Source organism: Jaculus jaculus, chromosome 2, assembly GCF_020740685.1.
Source record: "Jaculus jaculus isolate mJacJac1 chromosome 2, mJacJac1.mat.Y.cur, whole genome shotgun sequence".
Taxonomy (NCBI): Eukaryota; Metazoa; Chordata; class Mammalia; order Rodentia; family Dipodidae; genus Jaculus; species Jaculus jaculus.
The window spans coordinates 43,848,809-43,869,445 of record NC_059103.1 but is presented as its reverse complement, the minus strand read 5'-3'; the positions used below and the strand labels follow the sequence as shown (position 1 = coordinate 43,869,445).

The 20,637-nt window shown below is 53.1% G+C and overlaps 1 protein-coding gene across 3 annotated transcripts in view; it reads right to left on the bottom strand.

Moving 5' to 3' along the window:
* The window catches only part of Loxhd1 (lipoxygenase homology PLAT domains 1), a 206,281-nt gene extending 185,907 nt beyond the window's left edge, over nucleotides 1–20,374 (bottom strand). For 2 of the 3 annotated variants that reach the window (XM_045144249.1, XM_004656811.2), the window contains exon 1: nucleotides 20,242–20,374. In XM_045144249.1, the coding sequence (XP_045000184.1) occupies nucleotides 20,242–20,374 (133 nt within the window). The remainder of the gene's footprint in view (nucleotides 1–20,241) is intronic. The other variant, XM_004656812.2, reaches the window with a different exon arrangement.
* Between the last annotated feature and the right edge of the window lie 263 nt (nucleotides 20,375–20,637).

Here is a 20,637-nt window from a genome sequence, read left to right as displayed (position 1 = left end):
ACCACTGCCTCCATCACCACCACTATCATCCTCACCATCCACTGCATCTCTCTAACCACTGTCTCCATCTCCACCACCATCATCCTCACCATCCATTACATCTCTGTCACCACTGTCTCCATCACCACACCATCATCCTCACCATCCACTGCATCTCTGTCACCACTGCCTCCATCACCACACCATCATCCTCACCATCCACTGCATCTCTGTCACCACTGTCTCCATCACCACCACCATCATCCTCACCATCCACTGCATCTCTGTCACCACTGCCTCCATCACCACCACTATCATCCTCACCATCCACTGCATCTCTGTCACCACTGCCTCCATCACCACCACCAACATCTTCACCGTCCACTGCATCTCTGTCACCACTGCCTTCATCACCACACCATTATCCTCACCATCCACTGCATCTCTGTCACCACTGCCTCCATCACCACACCATCATCCTCACCATCCACTGCATCTCTGTCACCACTGTATCCATCACCACACCATCATCTTCACCATCCACTGCATCTCTGTCACCACTGCCTCCATCACCACACCATCATCCTCACCATCCACTGCATCTCTGTCACCACTGCCTCCATCACCACACCATCATCCTCACCATCCACTGCATCTCTGTCACCACTGTCTCCATCACCACACCATCATCTTCACCATCCACTGCATCTCTGTCACCACTGCCTCCATCACCACACCATCATCCTCACCATCCACTGCATCTCTGTCACCACTGTCTCCATCACCACACCATCAGCATCACCATCCACTGCATCTCTGTCACCACTGCCACCATCACCACACCATCATCCTCACCATCCACTGCATCTCCTCACCACTGCCTCCATCACCACACCATCATCCTCAAAGCCCACTGCATCTCTGTCACCACTGTCTCCTTCACCACACCATCATCCTCACCATCCACTGCATCTGTTTCACCACTGCCTCCATCACAACAACCATCATCCTCACCATCCACTGCATCTCTGTCACCACTGCCTCCATCACCACCACCATCATCCTCACCATCCACTGCATCTCTGTCACCACTGCGTCCATCACCACCACCATCATCCTCACCATCCACTGCATCACCGTCACCACTGCCTCCATCACCACACCATCATCCTCACCATCCACTACATCTCTGTCACCACTGTCTCCATCACCACCACCATCATCCTCACCATCCACTACATCTCTGTCACCACTGCCTCCATCACCACACCATCATCCTCACCATCCACTGCATCTCTGTCACCACTGCCTCCATCACCACCACCATCATCCTCACCATCCACTGCATCTCTGTCATCACTGTCTCCATCACCACCACCATCATCCTCATCATCCACTGCATCTCTGTCACCACTGCCTCCATCACCACCACCATCATCCTCACCATCCACTACATCTCTGTCACCACTGCCTCCATCACCACACCATCATCCTCACCATCCACTGCATCTCTGTCATCACTGTCTCCATCACCACCACCATCATCCTCATCATCCACTGCATCTCTGTCACCACTGCCTCCATCACCACCACCAACATCCTCACCGTCCACTGCATCTCTGTCACCACTGCCTCCATCACCACCACCAACATCCTCACCGTCCACTGCATCTCTGTCACCACAGCCTTCATCACCACACCATTATCCTCACCATCCACTGCATCTCTGTCACCACTGCCTCCATCACCACACCATCATCCTCACCATCCACTGCATCTCTGTCACCACTGTCTCCATCACCACACCATCATCATCACCATCCACTGCATCTCTGTCACCACTGTCTCCATCACCACACCATCATCCTCACCATCCACTGCATCTCTGTCACCACTGCCTCCATCACCACACCATCATCTTCACCATCCAATGCATCTCTGTCACCACTGCCTCCATCACCTCCACCATCATCCTCACCATCCACTGCATCTCTGTCACCACTGCCTTCATCACCACACCATTATCCTCACCATCCACTGCATCTCTGTCACCACTGCCTCCATCACCACACCATCATCCTCACCATCCACTGCATCTCTGTCACCACTGTCTCCATCACCACACCATCATCATCACCATCCACTGCATCTCTGTCACCACTGCCTCCATCACCACATCATAATCCTCACCATCCACTGCATCTCCTCACCACTGCCTCCATCACCACACCATCATCCTCAAAGTCCACTGCATCTCTGTCACCACTGTCTCCATCACCACACCATCATCCTCACCATCCACTGCATCTCTGTCACCACTGTCTCCATCACCACACCATCATCCTCACCATCCACTGCATCTCTGTCACCACTGTCTCCATCACCACACCATCATCATCACCATCCATTACATCTCTGTCACCACTGCCTCCATCACCACACCATCATCCTCACCATCCATTACATCTCTGTCACCACTGTCTCCATCACCACCACCATCATCCTCACCATCCACTACATCTCTGTCACCACTGCCTCCATCACCCCACCATCATCCTCACCATCCACTGCATCTCTGTCACCACTGCCTCCATCACCACACCATCATCCTCACCATCCACTGCATCTCTCTAACCACTGTCTCCATCTCCACCACCATCATCCTCACCATCCACTACATCTCTGTCACCACTGTCTCCATCACCACACCATCATCCTCACCATCCACTGCATCTCTGTCACCACTGCCTCCATCACCACACCATCATCCTCACCATCCACTGCATCTCTGTCACCACTGTCTCCATCACCACCACCATCATCCTCACCATCCACTGCATCTCTGTCACCACTGCCTCCATCACCACCACTATCATCCTCACCATCCACTGCATCTCTGTCACCACTGCCTCCATCACCACCACCAACATCTTCACCGTCCACTGCATCTCTGTCACCACTGCCTTCATCACCACACCATTATCCTCACCATCCACTGCATCTCTGTCACCACTGCCTCCATCACCACACCATCATCCTCACCATCCACTGCATCTCTGTCACCACTGTATCCATCACCACACCATCATCTTCACCATCCACTGCATCTCTGTCACCACTGCCTCCATCACCACACCATCATCCTCACCATCCACTGCATCTCTGTCACCACTGCCTCCATCACCACACCATCATCCTCACCATCCACTGCATCTCTGTCACCACTGTCTCCATCACCACACCATCATCCTCACCATCCACTGCATCTCTGTCACCACTGCCTCCATCACCACACCATCATCCTCACCATCCACTGCATCTCTGTCACCACTGTCTCCATCACCACACCATCAGCATCACCATCCACTGCATCTCTGTCACCACTGCCACCATCACCACACCATCATCCTCACCATCCACTGCATCTCCTCACCACTGCCTCCATCACCACACCATCATCCTCAAAGCCCACTGCATCTCTGTCACCACTGTCTCCATCACCACATCATCATCCTCACCATCCACTACACCTCTGTCACCACTGTCTCCTTCACCACACCATCATCCTCACCATCCACTGCATCTGTTTCACCACTGCCTCCATCACAACAACCATCATCCTCACCATCCACTGCATCTCTGTCACCACTGCCTCCATCACCACCACCATCATCCTCACCATCCACTGCATCTCTGTCACCACTGCGTCCATCACCACCACCATCATCCTCACCATCCACTGCATCACCGTCACCACTGCCTCCATCACCACACCATCATCCTCACCATCCACTACATCTCTGTCACCACTGTCTCCATCACCACCACCATCATCCTCACCATCCACTACATCTCTGTCACCACTGCCTCCATCACCACACCATCATCCTCACCATCCACTGCATCTCTGTCATCACTGTCTCCATCACCACCACCATCATCCTCATCATCCACTGCATCTCTGTCACCACTGCCTCCATCACCACCACCAACATCCTCACCGTCCACTGCATCTCTGTCACCACTGCCTCCATCACCACCACCAACATCCTCACCGTCCACTGCATCTCTGTCACCACTGCCTTCATCACCACACCATTATCCTCACCATCCACTGCATCTCTGTCACCACTGCCTCCATCACCACACCATCATCCTCACCATCCACTGCATCTCTGTCACCACTGTCTCCATCACCACACCATCATCATCACCATCCACTGCATCTCTGTCACCACTGTCTCCATCACCACACCATCATCCTCACCATCCACTGCATCTCTGTCACCACTGCCTCCATCACCACACCATCATCTTCACCATCCAATGCATCTCTGTCACCACTGCCTCCATCACCTCCACCATCATCCTCACCATCCACTGCATCTCTGTCACCACTGCCTTCATCACCACACCATTATCCTCACCATTCACTGCATCTCTGTCACCACTGCCTCCATCACCACACCATCATCCTCACCATCCACTGCATCTCTGTCACCACTGTCTCCATCACCACACCATCATCATCACCATCCACTGCATCTCTGTCACCACTGCCTCCATCACCACATCATAATCCTCACCATCCACTGCATCTCCTCACCACTGCCTCCATCACCACACCATCATCCTCAAAGTCCACTGCATCTCTGTCACCACTGTCTCCATCACCACACCATCATCCTCACCATCCACTGCATCTCTGTCACCACTGTCTCCATCACCACACCATCATCCTCACCATCCACTGCATCTCTGTCACCACTGTCTCCATCACCACACCATCATCATCACCATCCATTACATCTCTGTCACCACTGCCTCCATCACCACACCATCATCCTCACCATCCATTACATCTCTGTCACCACTGTCTCCATCACCACCACCATCATCCTCACCATCCACTACATCTCTGTCACCACTGCCTCCATCACCCCACCATCATCCTCACCATCCACTGCATCTCTGTCACCACTGCCTCCATCACCACACCATCATCCTCACCATCCACTGCATCTCTCTAACCACTGTCTCCATCTCCACCACCATCATCCTCACCATCCACTACATCTCTGTCACCACTGTCTCCATCACCACACCATCATCCTCACCATCCACTGCATCTCTGTCACCACTGCCTCCATCACCACACCATCATCCTCACCATCCACTGCATCTCTGTCACCACTGCCTCCATCACCACCACTATCATCCTCACCATCCACTGCATCTCTGTCACCACTGCCTCCATCACCACCACCAACATCCTCACAGTCCACTGCATCTCTGTCACCACTGCCTCCATCACCACCACCAACATCCTCACCGTCCACTGCATCTCTGTCACCACTGCCTTCATCACCACACCATTATCCTCACCATCCACTGCATCTCTGTCACCACTGCCTCCATCACCACACCATCATCCTCACCATCCACTGCATCTCTGTCACCACTGTCTCCATCACCACACCATCATCTTCACCATCCACTGCATCTCTGTCACCACTGCCTCCATCACCACACCATCATCCTCACCATCCACTGCATCTCTGTCACCACTGTCTCCATCACCACACCATCAGCATCACCATCCACTGCATCTCTGTCACCACTGCCACCATCACCACACCATCATCCTCACCATCCACTGCATCTCCTCACCACTGCCTCCATCACCACACCATCATCCTCAAAGCCCACTGCATCTCTGTCACCACTGTCTCCATCACCACATCATCATCCTCACCATCCACTACACCTCTGTCACCACTGTCTCCTTCACCACACCATCATCCTCACCATCCACTGCATCTGTTTCACCACTGCCTCCATCACAACAACCATCATCCTCACCATCCACTGCATCTCTGTCACCACTGCCTCCATCACCACCACCATCATCCTCACCATCCACTGCATCTCTGTCACCACTGCGTCCATCACCACCACCATCATCCTCACCATCCACTGCATCACCGTCACCACTGCCTCCATCACCACACCATCATCCTCACCATCCACTACATCTCTGTCACCACTGTCTCCATCACCACCACCATCATCCTCACCATCCACTACATCTCTGTCACCACTGCCTCCATCACCACACCATCATCCTCACCATCCACTGCATCTCTGTCATCACTGTCTCCATCACCACCACCATCATCCTCATCATCCACTGCATCTCTGTCACCACTGCCTCCATCACCACCACCAACATCCTCACCGTCCACTGCATCTCTGTCACCACTGCCTCCATCACCACCACCAACATCCTCACCGTCCACTGCATCTCTGTCACCACAGCCTTCATCACCACACCATTATCCTCACCAGCCACTGCATCTCTGTCACCACTGCCTCCATCACCACACCATCATCCTCACCATCCACTGCATCTCTGTCACCACTGTCTCCATCACCACACCATCATCATCACCATCCACTGCATCTCTGTCACCACTGTCTCCATCACCACACCATCATCCTCACCATCCACTGCATCTCTGTCACCACTGCCTCCATCACCACACCATCATCTTCACCATCCAATGCATCTCTGTCACCACTGCCTCCATCACCTCCACCATCATCCTCACCATCCACTGCATCTCTGTCACCACTGCCTTCATCACCACACCATTATCCTCACCATCCACTGCATCTCTGTCACCACTGCCTCCATCACCACACCATCATCCTCACCATCCACTGCATCTCTGTCACCACTGTCTCCATCACCACACCATCAGCATCACCATCCACTGCATCTCTGTCACCACTGCCTCCATCACCACATCATAATCCTCACCATCCACTGCATCTCCTCACCACTGCCTCCATCACCACACCATCATCCTCAAAGTCCACTGCATCTCTGTCACCACTGTCTCCATCACCACACCATCATCCTCACCATCCACTGCATCTCTGTCACCACTGTCTCCATCACCACACCATCATCCTCACCATCCACTGCATCTCTGTCACCACTGTCTCCATCACCACACCATCATCATCACCATCCATTACATCTCTGTCACCACTGCCTCCATCACCACACCATCATCCTCACCATCCATTACATCTCTGTCACCACTGTCTCCATCACCACCACCATCATCCTCACCATCCACTACATCTCTGTCACCACTGCCTCCATCACCCCACCATCATCCTCACCATCCACTGCATCTCTGTCACCACTGCCTCCATCACCACACCATCATCCTCACCATCCACTGCATCTCTCTAACCACTGTCTCCATCTCCACCACCATCATCCTCACCATCCACTACATCTCTGTCACCACTGTCTCCATCACCACACCATCATCCTCACCATCCACTGCATCTCTGTCACCACTGCCTCAATCACCACACCATCATCCTCACCATCCACTGCATCTCTGTCACCACTGTCTCCATCACCACCACCATCATCCTCACCATCCACTGCATCTCTGTCACCACTGCCTCCATCACCACCACTATCATCCTCACCATCCACTGCATCTCTGTCACCACTGCCTCCATCACCACCACCAACATCTTCACCGTCCACTGCATCTCTGTCACCACTGCCTTCATCACCACACCATTATCCTCACCATCCACTGCATCTCTGTCACCACTGCCTCCATCACCACACCATCATCCTCACCATCCACTGCATCTCTGTCACCACTGTCTCCATCACCACACCATCATCCTCACCATCCACTGCATCTCTGTCACCACTGCCTCCATCACCACACCATCATCCTCACCATCCACTGCATCTCTGTCACCACTGCCTCCATCACCACACCATCATCCTCACCATCCACTGCATCTCTGTCACCACTGTCTCCATCACCACACCATCATCTTCACCATCCACTGCATCTCTGTCACCACTGCCTCCATCACCACACCATCATCCTCACCATCCACTGCATCTCTGTCACCACTGTCTCCATCACCACACCATCAGCATCACCATCCACTGCATCTCTGTCACCACTGCCTCCATCACCACACCATCATCCTCACCATCCACTGCATCTCCTCACCACTGCCTCCATCACCACACCATCATCCTCAAAGCCCACTGCATCTCTGTCACCACTGTCTCCATCACCACATCATCATCCTCACCATCCACTATACCTCTGTCACCACTGTCTCCTTCACCACACCATCATCCTCACCATCCACTGCATCTGTTTCACCACTGCCTCCATCACAACAACCATCATCCTCACCATCCACTGCATCTCTGTCACCACTGCCTCCATCACCACCACCATCATCCTCACCATCCACTGCATCTCTGTCACCACTGCCTCCATCACCACCACCATCATCCTCACCATCCACTGCATCACCGTCACCACTGCCTCCATCACCACACCATCATCCTCACCATCCACTGCATCTCTGTCACCACTGCCTCCATCACCACCACCATCATCCTCACCATCCACTACATCTCTGTCACCACTGCCTCCATCACCACACCATCATCCTCACCATCCACTGCATCTCTGTCATCACTGTCTCCATCACCACCACCATCATCCTCATCATCCACTGCATCTCTGTCACCACTGCCTCCATCACCACCACCAACATCCTCACCGTCCACTGCATCTCTGTCACCACTGCCTCCATCACCACCACCTACATCCTCACCGTCCACTGCATCTCTGTCACCACTGCCTTCATCACCACACCATTATCCTCACCATCCACTGCATCTCTGTCACCACTGCCTCCATCACCACACCATCATCCTCACCATCCACTGCATCTCTGTCACCACTGTCTCCATCACCACACCATCATCATCACCATCCACTGCATCTCTGTCACCACTGTCTCCATCACCACACCATCATCCTCACCATCCACTGCATCTCTGTCACCACTGCCTCCATAACCACACCATCATCTTCACCATCCAATGCATCTCTGTCACCACTGCCTCCATCACCTCCACCATCATCCTCACCATCCACTGCATCTCTGTCACCACTGCCTTCATCACCACACCATTATCCTCACCATCCACTGCATCTCTGTCACCACTGCCTCCATCACCACACCATCATCCTCACCATCCACTGCATCTCTGTCACCACTGTCTCCATCACCACACCATCATCATCACCATCCACTGCATCTCTGTCACCACTGCCTCCATCACCACATCATAATCCTCACCATCCACTGCATCTCCTCACCACTGCCTCCATCACCACACCATCATCCTCAAAGTCCACTGCATCTCTGTCACCACTGTCTCCATCACCACACCATCATCCTCACCATCCACTGCATCTCTGTCACCACTGTCTCCATCACCACACCATCATCCTCACCATCCACTGCATCTCTGTCACCACTGTCTCCATCACCACACCATCATCATCACCATCCACTACATCTCTGTCACCACTGCCTCCATCACCACACCATCATCCTCACCATCCATTACATCTCTGTCACCACTGTCTCCATCACCACCACCATCATCCTCACCATCCACTACATCTCTGTCACCACTGCCTCCATCACCCCACCATCATCCTCACCATCCACTGCATCTCTGTCACCACTGCCTCCATCACCACACCATCATCCTCACCATCCACTGCATCTCTCTAACCACTGTCTCCATCTCCACCACCATCATCCTCACCATCCACTACATCTCTGTCACCACTGTCTCCATCACCACACCATCATCCTCACCATCCACTGCATCTCTGTCACCACTGCCTCCATCACCACACCATCATCCTCACCATCCACTGCATCTCTGTCACCACTGTCTCCATCACCACCACCATCATCCTCACCATCCACTGCATCTCTGTCACCACTGCCTCCATCACCACCACTATCATCCTCACCATCCACTGCATCTCTGTCACCACTGCCTCCATCACCACCACCAACATCCTCACAGTCCACTGCATCTCTGTCACCACTGCCTCCATCACCACCACCAACATCCTCACCGTCCACTGCATCTCTGTCACCACTGCCTTCATCACCACACCATTATCCTCACCATCCACTGCATCTCTGTCACCACTGCCTCCATCACCACACCATCATCCTCACCATCCACTGCATCTCTGTCACCACTGTCTCCATCACCACACCATCATCTTCACCATCCACTGCATCTCTGTCACCACTGCCTCCATCACCACACCAAAATCCTCACCATCCACTGCATCTCTGTCACCACTGCCTCCATCACCACACCATCATCCTCACCATCCACTGCATCTCTGTCACCACTGTCTCCATCACCACCACCATCATCCTCACCATCCACTGCATCTCTGTCACCACTGCCTCCATCACCACCACTATCATCCTCACCATCCACTGCATCTCTGTCACCACTGCCTCCATCACCACCACCAACATCCTCACAGTCCACTGCATCTCTGTCACCACTGCCTCCATCACCACCACCAACATCCTCACCGTCCACTGCATCTCTGTCACCACTGCCTTCATCACCACACCATTATCCTCACCATCCACTGCATCTCTGTCACCACTGCCTCCATCACCACACCATCATCCTCACCATCCACTGCATCTCTGTCACCACTGTCTCCATCACCACACCATCATCTTCACCATCCACTGCATCTCTGTCACCACTGCCTCCATCACCACACCAAAATCCTCACCATCCACTGCATCTCTGTCACCACTGCCTCCATCACCACACCATCATCCTCACCATCCACTGCATCTCTGTCACCACTGTCTCCATCACCACACCATCATCTTCACCATCCACTGCATCTCTGTCACCACTGCCCCCATCACCACACCATCATCCTCACCATCCACTGCATCTCTGTCACCACTGTCTCCATCACCACACCATCAGCATCACCATCCACTGCATCTCTGTCACCACTGCCACCATCACCACACCATCATCCTCACCATCCACTGCATCTCCTCACCACTGCCTCCATCACCACACCATCATCCTCAAAGCCCACTGCATCTCTGTCACCACTGTCTCCATCACCACATCATCATCCTCACCATCCACTATACCTCTGTCACCACTGTCTCCTTCACCACACCATCATCCTCACCATCCACTGCATCTGTTTCACCACTGCCTCCATCACAACAACCATCATCCTCACCATCCACTGCATCTCTGTCACCACTGCCTCCATCACCACCACCATCATCCTCACCATCCACTGCATCTCTGTCACCACTGCCTCCATCACCACCACCATCATCCTCACCATCCACTGCATCACCGTCACCACTGCCTCCATCACCACACCATCATCCTCACCATCCACTACATCTCTGTCACCACTGTCTCCATCACCACCACCATCATCCTCACCATCCACTACATCTCTGTCACCACTGCCTCCATCACCACACCATCATCCTCACCATCCACTGCATCTCTGTCATCACTGTCTCCATCACCACACCATCATCCTCACCATCCACTGCATCTCTGTCACCACTGTCTCCATCACCACACCATCATCTTCACCATCCACTGCATCTCTGTCACCACTGCCTCCATCACCACACCATCATCCTCACCATCCACTGCATCTCTGTCACCACTGCCTCCATCACCACACCATCATCCTCACCATCCACTGCATCTCTGTCACCACTGTCTCCATCACCACACCATCATCTTCACCATCCACTGCATCTCTGTCACCACTGCCTCCATCACCACACCATCATCCTCACCATCCACTGCATCTCTGTCACCACTGTCTCCATCACCACACCATCAGCATCACCATCCACTGCATCTCTGTCACCACTGCCACCATCACCACACCATCATCCTCACCATCCACTGCATCTCCTCACCACTGCCTCCATCACCACACCATCATCCTCAAAGCCCACTGCATCTCTGTCACCACTGTCTCCATCACCACATCATCATCCTCACCATCCACTACACCTCTGTCACCACTGTCTCCTTCACCACACCATCATCCTCACCATCCACTGCATCTGTTTCACCACTGCCTCCATCACAACAACCATCATCCTCACCATCCACTGCATCTCTGTCACCACTGCCTCCATCACCACCACCATCATCCTCACCATCCACTGCATCTCTGTCACAACTGCGTCCATCACCACCACCATCATCCTCACCATCCACTGCATCACCGTCACCACTGCCTCCATCACCACACCATCATCCTCACCATCCACTACATCTCTGTCACCACTGTCTCCATCACCACCACCATCATCCTCACCATCCACTACATCTCTGTCACCACTGCCTCCATCACCACACCATCATCCTCACCATCCACTGCATCTCTGTCATCACTGTCTCCATCACCACCACCATCATCCTCATCATCCACTGCATCTCTGTCACCACTGCCTCCATCACCACCACCAACATCCTCACCGTCCACTGCATCTCTGTCACCACTGCCTCCATCACCACCACCTACATCCTCACCGTCCACTGCATCTCTGTCACCACTGCCTTCATCACCACACCATTATCCTCACCATCCACTGCATCTCTGTCACCACTGCCTCCATCACCACACCATCATCCTCACCATCCACTGCATCTCTGTCACCACTGTCTCCATCACCACACCATCATCATCACCATCCACTGCATCTCTGTCACCACTGTCTCCATCACCACACCATCATCCTCACCATCCACTGCATCTCTGTCACCACTGCCTCCATCACCACACCATCATCTTCACCATCCAATGCATCTCTGTCACCACTGCATCATTCACCTACACCATCATCTTCACCATCCACTGCATCTCTGTCACCACTGCCTTCATCACCACACCATTATCCTCACCATCCACTGCATCTCTGTCACCACTGCCTCCATCACCACACCATCATCCTCACCATCCACTGCATCTCTGTCACCACTGTCTCCATCACCACACCATCATCATCTCCATCAACTGCATCTCTGTCACCACTGCCTCCATCACCACATCATAATCCTCACCATCCACTGCATCTCCTCACCACTGCCTCCATCACCACACCATCATCCTCAAAGTCCACTGCATCTCTGTCACCACTGTCTCCATCACCACACCATCATCCTCACCATCCACTGCATCTCTGTCACCACTGTCTCCATAACCACACCATCATCCTCACCATCCACTGCATCTCTGTCACCACTGTCTCCATCACCACACCATCATCATCACCATCCATTACATCTCTGTCACCACTGCCTCCATCACCACACCATCATCCTCACCATCCATTACATCTCTGTCACCACTGTCTCCATCACCACCACCATCATCCTCACCATCCACTACATCTCTGTCACCACTGCCTCCATCACCCCACCATCATCCTCACCATCCACTGCATCTCTGTCACCACTGCCTCCATCACCACACCATCATCCTCACCATCCACTGCATCTCTCTAACCACTGTCTCCATCTCCACCACCATCATCCTCACCATCCACTACATCTCTGTCACCACTGTCTCCATCACCACACCATCATCCTCACCATCCACTGCATCTCTGTCACCACTGCCTCAATCACCACACCATCATCCTCACCATCCACTGCATCTCTGTCACCACTGTCTCCATCACCACCACCATCATCCTCACCATCCACTGCATCTCTGTCACCACTGCCTCCATCACCACCACTATCATCCTCACCATCCACTGCATCTCTGTCACCACTGCCTCCATCACCACCACCAACATCCTCACCGTCCACTGCATCTCTGTCACCACTGCCTTCATCACCACACCATTATCCTCACCATCCACTGCATCTCTGTCACCACTGCCTCCATCACCACACCATCATCCTCACCATCCACTGCATCTCTGTCACCACTGTCTCCATCACCACACCATCATCCTCACCATCCACTGCATCTCTGTCACCACTGCCTCCATCACCACACCATCATCCTCACCATCCACTGCATCTCTGTCACCACTGCCTCCATCACCACACCATCATCCTCACCATCCACTGCATCTCTGTCACCACTGTCTCCATCACCACACCATCATCTTCACCATCCACTGCATCTCTGTCACCACTGCCTCCATCACCACACCATCATCCTCACCATCCACTGCATCTCTGTCACCACTGTCTCCATCACCACACCATCAGCATCACCATCCACTGCATCTCTGTCACCACTGTCTCCTTCACCACACCATCATCCTCACCATCCACTGCATCTCCTCACCACTGCCTCCATCACCACACCATCATCCTCAAAGCCCACTGCATCTCTGTCACCACTGTCTCCATCACCACATCATCATCCTCACCATCCACTACACCTCTGTCACCACTGTCTCCTTCACCACACCATCATCCTCACCATCCACTGCATCTCTGTCACCACTGCCTCCATCACAACAACCATCATCCTCACCATCCACTGCATCTCTGTCACCACTGCCTCCATCACCACCACCATCATCCTCACCATCCACTGCATCTCTGTCACCACTGCCTCCATCACCACCACCATCATCCTCACCATCCACTGCATCACCGTCACCACTGCCTCCATCACCACACCATCATCCTCACCATCCACTACATCTCTGTCACCACTGTCTCCATCACCACCACCATCATCCTCACCATCCACTACATCTCTGTCACCACTGCCTCCATCACCACACCATCATCCTCACCATCCACTGCATCTCTGTCACCACTGCCTCCATCACCACCACCATCATCCTCACCATCCACTGCATCTCTGTCACCACTGCCTCCATCACCACCACCAACATCCTCACCGTCCACTGCATCTCTGTCACCACTGCCTCCATCACCACCACCTACATCCTCACCGTCCACTGCATCTCTGTCACCACTGCCTTCATCACCACACCATTATCCTCACCATCCACTGCATCTCTGTCACCACTGCCTCCATCACCACACCATCATCCTCACCATCCACTGCATCTCTGTCACCACTGTCTCCATCACCACACCATCATCATCACCATCCACTGCATCTCTGTCACCACTGTCTCCATCACCACACCATCATCCTCACCATCCACTGCATCTCTGTCACCACTGCCTCCATAACCACACCATCATCTTCACCATCCAATGCATCTCTGTCACCACTGCCTCCATCACCTCCACCATCATCCTCACCATCCACTGCATCTCTGTCACCACTGCCTTCATCACCACACCATTATCCTCACCATCCACTGCATCTCTGTCACCACTGCCTCCATCACCACACCATCATCCTCACCATCCACTGCATCTCTGTCACCACTGTCTCCATCACCACACCATCATCCTCACCATCCACTGCATCTCTGTCACCACTGCCTCCATCACCACACCATCATCCTCACCATCCACTGCATCTCCTCACCACTGCCTCCATCACCACACCATCATCCTCAAAGTCCACTGCATCTCTGTCACCACTGTCTCCATCACCACACCATCATCCTCACCATCCACTGCATCTCTGTCACCACTGTCTCCATCACCACACCATCATCCTCACCATCCACTGCATCTCTGTCACCACTGTCTCCATCACCACACCATCATCCTCACCATCCATTACATCTCTGTCACCACTGCCTCCATCACCACACCATCATCCTCACCATCCATTACATCTCTGTCACCACTGTCTCCATCACCACCACCATCATCCTCACCATCCACTACATCTCTGTCACCACTGCCTCCATCACCCCACCATCATCCTCACCATCCACTGCATCTCTGTCACCACTGCCTCCATCACCACACCATCATCCTCACCATCCACTGCATCTCTCTAACCACTGTCTCCATCTCCACCACCATCATCCTCACCATCCACTACATCTCTGTCACCACTGTCTCCATCACCACACCATCATCCTCACCATCCACTGCATCTCTGTCACCACTGCCTCCATCACCACACCATCATCCTCACCATCCACTGCATCTCTGTCACCACTGTCTCCATCACCACCACCATCATCCTCACCATCCACTGCATCTCTGTCACCACTGCCTCCATCACCACCACTATCATCCTCACCATCCACTGCATCTCTGTCACCACTGCCTCCATCACCACCACCAACATCCTCACAGTCCACTGCATCTCTGTCACCACTGCCTCCATCACCACCACCAACATCCTCACCGTCCACTGCATCTCTGTCACCACTGCCTTCATCACCACACCATTATCCTCACCATCCACTGCATCTCTGTCACCACTGCCTCCATCACCACACCATCATCCTCACCATCCACTGCATCTCTGTCACCACTGTCTCCATCACCACACCATCATCTTCACCATCCACTGCATCTCTGTCACCACTGCCTCCATCACCACACCAAAATCCTCACCATCCACTGCATCACCGTCACCACTGCCTCCATCACCACACCATCATCCTCACCATCCACTACATCTCTGTCACCACTGTCTCCATCACCACCACCATCATCCTCACCATCCACTACATCTCTGTCACCACTGCCTCCATCACCACACCATCATCCTCACCATCCACTGCATCTCTGTCATCACTGTCTCCATCACCACCACCATCATCCTCATCATCCACTGCATCTCTGTCACCACTGCCTCCATCACCACCACCAACATCCTCACCGTCCACTGCATCTCTGTCACCACTGCCTCCATCACCACCACCAACATCCTCACCGTCCACTGCATCTCTGTCACCACTGCCTTCATCACCACACCATTATCCTCACCATCCACTGCATCTCTGTCACCACTGCCTCCATCACCACACCATCATCCTCACCATCCACTGCATCTCTGTCACCACTGTCTCCATCACCACACCATCATCATCACCATCCACTGCATCTCTGTCACCACTGTCTCCATCACCACACCATCATCCTCACCATCCACTGCATCTCTGTCACCACTGCCTCCATCACCACACCATCATCTTCACCATCCAATGCATCTCTGTCACCACTGCCTCCATCACCACACCATCATCTTCACCATCCAATGCATCTCTGTCACCACTGCCTCCATCACCTCCACCATCATCCTCACCATCCACTGCATCTCTGTCACCACTGCCTCCATCACCACACCATCATCCTCACCATCCACTGCATCTCTGTCACCACTGTCTCCATCACCACACCATCATCATCACCATCCACTGCATCTCTGTCACCACTGCCTCCATCACCACATCATAATCCTCACCATCCACTGCATCTCCTCACCACTGCCTCCATCACCACACCATCATCCTCAAAGTCCACTGCATCTCTGTCACCACTGTCTCCATCACCACACCATCATCTTCACCATCCACTGCATCTCTGTCACCACTGTCTCCATCACCACACCATCATCATCACCATCCATTACATCTCTGTCACCACTGCCTCCATCACCACACCATCATCCTCACCATCCATTACATCTCTGTCACCACTGTCTCCATCACCACCACCATCATCCTCACCATCCACTACATCTCTGTCACCACTGCCTCCATCACCCCACCATCATCCTCACCATCCACTGCATCTCTGTCACCACTGCCTCCATCACCACACCATCATCCTCACCATCCACTGCATCTCTCTAACCACTGTCTCCATCTCCACCACCATCATCCTCACCATCCACTACATCTCTGTCACCACTGTCTCCATCACCACACCATCATCCTCACCATCCACTGCATCTCTGTCACCACTGCCTCCATCACCACACCATCATCCTCACCATCCACTGCATCTCTGTCACCACTGTCTCCATCACCACCACCATCATCCTCACCATCCACTGCATCTCTGTCACCACTGCCTCCATCACCACCACCATCATCCTCACCATCCACTGCATCTGTGTCACCACTGCCTCCATCACCACACCATTATCCTCACCATCCACTGCATCTCTGTCACCACTGTCTCCATCACCACCACCATCATCCTCACCATCCACTGCATCTGTGTCACCACTGCCTCCATCACCACCACAATCATCCTCACCATCCACTGCATCTCTGTCACCACTGCCTCCATCACCACCAACATCATCCTCACCATCCACTGCATCTCTGTCACCACTGTCACCATCACCACCAACATCATCCTCACCATCCACTACATCTCTGTCACCACTGCCTCCATCACCACACCATCATCCTCACCATCCACTGCATCTCTGTCACCACTGCCTCCATCACCACACCATTATCCTCACCATCCTTGCATCTGTGTCACCACTGCCTCCATCACCACACCATCATCCTCACCATCCACTGCATCTCTGTCACCACTGTCACCATCACCACCAACATCATCCTCACCATCCACTGCATCTCTGTCACCACTGCCTCCATCACCACACCATCATCCTCACCATCCACTGCATCTGTGTCACCACTGCCTCCATCACCACCACCATGATCCTCACCATCCACTGCATCTCTGTCACTACTGTCTCCATCACCACCACCATCATCCTCACCATCCACTGCATCTCTGTCACCACTGTCACCATCACCACCAACATCATCCTCACTATACACTATATATCTGTCACCACCGTCTCCATCACCACCACCATCATCTTCACCATCCATTGCATCAATATTACTGTTGTTGTAATTACCACACCATCATTTTTACCATTCACTATATCACCATTACTGTTGTTCATCACACCATAGTTGCTATCATCTCCATTAACAACACCCCAAAAAGACTTCTGCCTTAGGCAACTATTTCCCAAGACATGTTGATTGTCCCCTGCTTTGGGTGCTGGAGAGGGTTACTTGGGATGGCTAGAGCAAGATCCTACCTTGAAAAACCAAAAATAAAAAAATAATAATAATACATGAAAAATAAAGTACTAAGTGTGGTGGCATATGCCTTTACTCCCAGAACTTGGGAAGGAGAGGTAGGAGTTTGAGGCCACCCTGAGACTACACAGTGAATTCTAGGTCAGCCTGGGCTAGAGTGAAACCTTACCTCAAAAAAACTAAAAAAAAAATGGGGGGGACTGGGTGGGCTGGAGTGATTGCTTACTGGTTGACCACTTGCCTATGAAGCCTAAGGACCCTGGTTCGAGGCTCGATTCCCCAGGACACATAAAAGCCAGATGCACAGGGTGGCACATGCACCTGGAGTTCTTTTGCAGTGGCTGGAGGCCCTGGCCTGCCCATTTTCTTTTTTCTCTCTCTCTTTATATATATACATATATATCTCTTTCTCTCTCTATTTCTCAGAAATAAATAATTTTTTTTTAAGAAGAGGGCCTGGGGAGATTGCCCAGTGGTTAAGACACTTGCCTGTGAAGCCTATGGACCCATGTTCCACTCTCCAGATCCCACACAAGCCAGACACACAAGATAAAGCAAGCAAAGTCACACATGCGCACAAGATGGCACAAGTTCCGCTGCAGTGGCTGGAGGCCCAGGCCTGCCCATTTTCTTTCCTTCCTCCCTCCCTCCCTCCCTCTCTCTTTCTCTCTCTCTCATAAAAATAAAAGAATGGGGCTGGAGGGATGGCTTAGTAGTTAAGGCGTCTGCCTGCATAGCCAAAGGATTGGGGTTTGATTCCCCAAGACCCACGTTAGCCAGATGCCCAAGGGGGCACATGCATCTGGAGTTCCTTTACAGTGTCTGAAGGCCCTGGTGTGCCCATTCTCTCCCTCCCTCTCTCTCTCTCCCTCTTTCTCTGTCAAATAAATAAATAAAAATTAAATATTTTTTAAATAAAATTAAATTTTAAAATGATAAGATAAAAAAGAAATTGTTTTTTAAAAAAGAAAGAAAGAACTCTCCCTCAGCCACACTGGGCACAGGGCGAGGAGGTCAGGCTTCCTCTGGGCAGTGCCCTTCATGCCAGGCACTGAGGACCCTCAGCCTGGCGCAGGCCGCGTCCGCGAGGTCCGGCGGGGTGCACTGGAGGGGGCCCTGAAATCGCGGTCTGCTGGGCTCCCCCGCGGGAGCGCCCGCAGCCAGTCGCCCCACCTCTTGGGCCCCGGGGTCCCGCACCCACCCGCTGCCCCTTCCACTAGGAGACGATCACACACAGATCACAGGTGCACGCCTGGGTCAGAGCCCCGAGGAAGTGGGGGGACAGACCCGCCAGCCCCACGCCCGTGCCCTGCTCCCCGGGAAGCCGCGCACCCCTGGCCTTGTAGTACTCATGCTCCAGCTCGCCCTCGTTGTCCTCCGAGTCGTAGTTCAGCAGCTCCTCCTCGTACAAGCCCAGAAAGTCGATGTCTTTCTTCCTCCGCTTTTTCTTCTTGTGGGGCATCATTTTGCCCGCCGCCCCTTTCTGGCCCCCCCTGCAGGCTCACGACTCCTCCTCCTCCTCCTCCTCCTAGAGCCTCCTGAGAGCCTGAGCTCCGAACCCCTGGGGCCTCCTAGGGCTCCAGGTCCCCTAGGGGTCAACTGGCCTTCTTCCCTCCCCTGTTCCAAAGCTCTGCCCCTCAGAGGACGCCCGCTTTTTAAAGTTCTTCCTGGGCGTCCTCCCCGTGTCCGATCCCTGTCCCCGCCTCTGTCACTCTCTCCCACCCTGCG